Source organism: Pteropus alecto, unplaced genomic scaffold (assembly GCF_000325575.1).
Source record: "Pteropus alecto unplaced genomic scaffold, ASM32557v1 scaffold49, whole genome shotgun sequence".
Lineage (NCBI taxonomy): Eukaryota > Metazoa > Chordata > Mammalia > Chiroptera > Pteropodidae > Pteropus > Pteropus alecto.
The window spans coordinates 1,042,142-1,046,972 of NW_006443131.1; the positions used below are offsets into that span (position 1 = coordinate 1,042,142).

Genomic DNA, 4,831 nt, shown 5'->3' on the forward strand with positions numbered 1-4,831 from the left:
TCGCGCGGTGCAGGGCGCCCGCGAGGGGCGCCTGGAGCTGCAGCAGCTGCAGGCCGAGCGCGGCGGCCTCCAGGAGCGCAGGGCGGCCCTGGAACAGAGGCTGGAGGGCTGCTGGCAGGAGCGGCTGCAGGCCACTGAGAAGTTCCAGGTGAGGGGATGGGGGCCCTGGGCGAGACGAGGCTTCGAAAAGTCCCTACGGGGCTCAGAGACCTTCTGGGGGAGGGACTGGGGGTGCGGGTGCGCATGGCGCCCATTCAGGCACCACGTCTAGGAAAACCCACGGTTGGGGCAGAGGCCCTAGACTGTCACAGCTCCCTCTGGAGTAGGGGGATGAGGGCTTCAGAGGCTTCTCACACGCCCGGGGAGGGCGGACAGGCCCAAGTCCTGTGTAGCAGCCTCCCACTGTCTAGATGGACCCCTATAGGTTCTGCCGTCACCCACAAAGTGCCCAGGACTTGCCCCCTCAGCGCCGAGTCTCATGGTCCTGCTACGCAGAACCTCCTGTTTCTAACCGCCTCCCCTCCCCCACTGGTGGGGGCGAGGGGCCCTGGACCGGGGGCCGCCTGCCCTTGTCCCGTATCAGGCTTCTCCACTCCCTGAGCACATTCCAGAAGCCTGGGACAGCTGCTCCCCCGTGGCACTGCACAGATGGGACCAACAGCTGAGAAAACAGCCCCCTGCCTGGGCCTGAGGGAGGTCTGGCCATGGCCACCTCCCCACCCAGCCCTCCTTGAGAGGAGACAGATTCCAGAACACGTGGGAGGTGGAGGGGGCGGGGCCTGGCGTGAGCCGCAGGAGACGGTGACCGGGTTGGGGGCAGTTGGGCCTCCCGTCCTGCTTTCCAGGCCTCTTGAGTAATCGTTTTTCCTTCTGCTTCCACTTTCCCCCTCTCCTGCCTGTAACCCCTCTGCCCTCCTCCCTCACGGCGCCCTTCCTGTGGGAGCTCAATGCGAGCTGCACGTGCAGCCACTGAACCAGCACCCTCAGAGGAGGAGCCTGGCCGCGCCAAGGCTGAGAGGGTCCCTTCTCCAAGGCTCCGGAGCGGTTCTCTGGGCGGGGAGGCAGGAGCCCGCTCCACGGGCAGGAGCAGAAGGTGCTCCGTCGGCAGCCAGGGCACGCGGGCTGGCCGGCGGGCGGCTCCCTGGCCCTTACTGATCACCTCCCACTTGCCCTGCAGCTGGCCGTGGAGGCCCTGGAGGAGGAGAAGCGGGGCCTCCAGACTCAGATCGCCCAGGTCCTGGAAGGTCGGCAGCAGCTGGCACACCTGAAGATGTCCCTGAGCCTGGAGGTGGCCACATACAGGTACAGGTTGGCCCAACCCACCTGTGCACGCAGACACACACATTCGTGCAGTGTCAGAGGCTCCTCGGCCGAAGGGGCCCGGAGTCACAGGCAGTGGTGGCTCTGCCACCACTAGGTTCTGTGACTCTGTCTAGGCCGATCCGGTCCACACCAGGACGTGTCCCCCTTGAGCCCGCCTGCTCCCCTGTGGGGCCAGGATGAGAGAAGTGTCCTGTGCCCAGGGAATCCCCAGGGGGAGGTGAGGAGACAGGCTGGACACATGTGAGGCTTCTGCACCCAGACCCTACCCCAGGGACTGTGTGTCACCGAGGGGTGACGTCCTTGGGCAGCCTCAGAAAGGAGGAGCCGCAGGTACGGGGAGGGGGTGCTGGCTCACGCTGACAAGTCTCCTTGTCCAGAGGATGGAAGGCGGGCTGGGGGACACCCAAGGCCCCTTCTGTCCTGCACGTTTTGGGGCCTGACCCCTCTCAAGCCCTAGCCTCTTGGCCCCGCCCCCCGTCTCCTGGTCACAGCCCCTGACGGCTCAGGGAAGGCCAGGACTGAGGAGGTGCTGCTTCTCTGGCCGCGAGGCCCTGGGCCAACTCGCAGCCTCTCCTGGGACTCGGCCCGGTTGGCCGAGGGTCCAGTGATGGAGCCTGAGGAAGGGCTTTGCCACCATGAAGGGCCGAGAACACCAAGCCCGTGGGGGGCGCGGGGGGCGAGGGGTGGCTGGGCTATGAGGACAGCACCCCCAGAGTCCACAGGCAAACCAAGGTGGGGGGGCCCGGGACAGGTTCCAGAGGAGAGAGGAGGAAGGTAGGTGAGGGCCCAGGAATGAAGGACACTCGCTGCCTGGGGACAGGACGCAGATTGGAGCAGAGGACACTGTCCAGACCTGGAGGCCGGGAGGAGGAGCTGAGAGCTGATGCTCAGTGGGACCTGGTCCTCCTCCCCCTGCTGGTCCTTTCCTCCTCTGTCCCCACGGGGCACGGAGGCAGGGGCATGGACACAAAGGCCTCCACTGCACCGAAGTGCTTGGGATCCAGATGAGGGGCTCGATCCCAACCAGCTGGGCCCTGGGTTTCCAGGCTTGAAAGGATTTGGGCAGAGGGGGCTGGATTCTTTTGCTTTTGTCTGCAACTAGCTCTGGGGGCCCCGGGGGAGAAGGGGGGAGCCTGTCCCATGGGAACAGCTTGAGAAGTCCCACTTCCCCTGGGAAGCCCCCTCCTCCAACCTCCAGATGGCCTGTGGACAATGGCGGCAATTAGCATGAGAATGGCCCCCCACAGAGGATGAGGTCATGGGCCTGGGGCAGGGAGGGGGAGAGCAGTCTGAGCAAAGTGGGCATGTGGACACTGAGTCTGCTGTGTGGGAGCCCGCCTGTGTGTCTGTGAGCCCAGCTGCGAGTCCCGAGCATGTGTGTGCCACTGCGTGACCCAGCGTGTGATGTCTGGGTACGTGGCCACGTGATTCCACGCACACAGCCAGCTGTACCCGCGTGTGTGGCTCTGGGTGACAGTGGACCGGAAGCCTGCACTGCCCTGTATTCCCCAGTAGACCTGCCTGCAGGCAGAGGGCTGACCCAGCTCTCCCTCCCTGTCCCCAGGACCCTTCTAGAGGCTGAAAACTCCCGGCTGCGGACACCTGGCGGGGGTCCCAAGGCTTCCTTTGGCTTCCAGGGTAAGAGCTGGGCCAGGCCCCCTCCCCAGAATGCTGCCTTCCCTTGCTCTCCAGTCTAAGTCTTGACCCCTTGGCCCGACAGCTCAGGTCGGGGGCAGGGCAGGGCCCACGGCTCTTGCCGGAAGTGGTCGCTGCTCTGTGGCCCTGGCCCCCCCGCCAGTACCTAGTGCCAGTTTTTTCTCCTCTGCCTTTCCAGACCCCAAGCTGGAGCTGCACTTCCCTGGGACCCCAGAGGGCCGACGTCTGGGACCTTTGCTCTCTGTCTTGAGCCCTACACCTCTCTCCTCGCCCTTACCTGATACCCTTGAGACGCCAGTTCCTACCTTTCTGAAGAGGCAGGAATTCCTCCAGGCCAGTACCCCGACCTTGGCCAGCACCCCCATCCTACCCGCACCTCAGGCTCCCTGCCCCGCTACGGATGGGGCGGTCAGAGCCCAGGAGGCCACTCCCTCCGTGCTCCAGCCACAGGGTGAGAGGCAGCAGCTTCCACAGGCCACGTGGGGCGAAGCCAGCGAGGCCATCCCTGCCAGCCTCCTGCTGGCCCCAGAGGAACCTGGGGGCAAGCAGCAAGAAGCTGGTAGAGGCCAGTGCCCTGAGGATCAAGCCTCCTCAGCCCCACCCCTCAGCCCCGAGCACCCCAGTTTAGAGGCCGAAGGTGGAGAACCAGGGGAGTCTGGAGCGTCCAGCAGATTCCGGGGGGAATGTGAAGGACACGTCGGGGAGCCGGCAGAGAAGGAAACAGCCACAGAGGTCGGAATGGTGAGCAGTTCGCAGCAGGACACACGGCAGGAAGAGGGGGACCTGAACAGGGAGGAAATCGCGGACGCCTGGAGTCCGGAGAACGAAGCTCCGAAGTCTCTGGAAGAGGATGTCCAAGCGTCACTGACGTCTCTGGAGAAGCAGAACCGCGAGACGCCGAGAGCTCGAGCGGAGGAGAGTCAGGGATCTCCGAGGTCTTTAGACGAGAGCGGGGAAGCACTCCAGGGTCTGGAAAAGGAGAGTCGAGAGCTAGAGGCGTCTTTGGAGGAAAAAGACGTGGAGGGGGAGAGCACTCTGCGAGAAGGGGCTCCAGGACTCCAGCCGATGGGGACAGAGGCCCCCCACACACGGCGGCCTCTAGAGGAGGAGAAGCAAGGACTTACGAGATCTCGTGAAGATGGTCTGGAGACATTTTTATATCCAGGAGAGGAAAATCAAGTGTCGGTGAGGTCCCCGGCCGAGGAGAGCTTCGAGGCATTGACAGCTCGAGACAAAGAGCACCCGGGGCCGCCGAGGCCTCTGGGGGAAGACCCGACGACACTGGGACCTTGGGAAAAGGGGGAGCCCGAGCCCCTGGGGTCTCTTGGAAAAGACCAGGAGGTAGTTAGACCTCTCGAAAAAGAGGATGGAGAGTTATTAAGGCCCCTGGAAGGAGAGAGAGGAGAGGTGGCGAGATGTTTAGAAACGGAGAACCTAGAACCCATGAGGTCTGCCGGGGACCCGCAAACAGCGACGTCTACGGGAGCACAAGAGCTGTCGCGGCCTCCGGAGGAAATGCATCGGGAGACAACGAAGCCTCTAGAAGCGGAAGTTCAGGAACCAGGGGGGCCTGGGGAAGAGAACCGAGAGTCAGGGGGGCCCCTGGAAGAGAACCAAGGATCACGCGGATCTTCGGAGGAGAGCGACCGAGAAAGCGCGAGGCCTCCAGCAGCGGCAGACGAGGAAACTCGGGCGAACCTGGAAGAGGACAGCCTGGGGGACGAGGGGGATCGAGAGCCGCTGAGGCCACTGGAAGAGGGGGGACGGGAGCCGCTGAGGCCACTGGAAGAGGGGGGACGGGAGCCGCTGAGGCCACTGGAAGAGGGGGGGCGGGGGGCGGCGCGGCGCGGAC

At 64.6% G+C, this 4,831-nt stretch overlaps 1 protein-coding gene across 1 annotated transcript in view; it reads left to right on the plus strand.

Moving 5' to 3' along the window:
* The window catches only part of NES (nestin), a 7,978-nt gene that overhangs the window by 783 nt on the left and 2,364 nt on the right, over positions 1-4,831 (plus strand). Inside the window, exons 2-5 of the mRNA XM_015598290.2 lie at positions 5-148; positions 1,178-1,302; positions 2,888-2,961; positions 3,158-4,818. Of these exons, the coding sequence (XP_015453776.1) occupies positions 5-148; positions 1,178-1,302; positions 2,888-2,961; positions 3,158-4,818 (2,004 nt within the window). The remainder of the gene's footprint in view (positions 1-4; positions 149-1,177; positions 1,303-2,887; positions 2,962-3,157; positions 4,819-4,831) is intronic.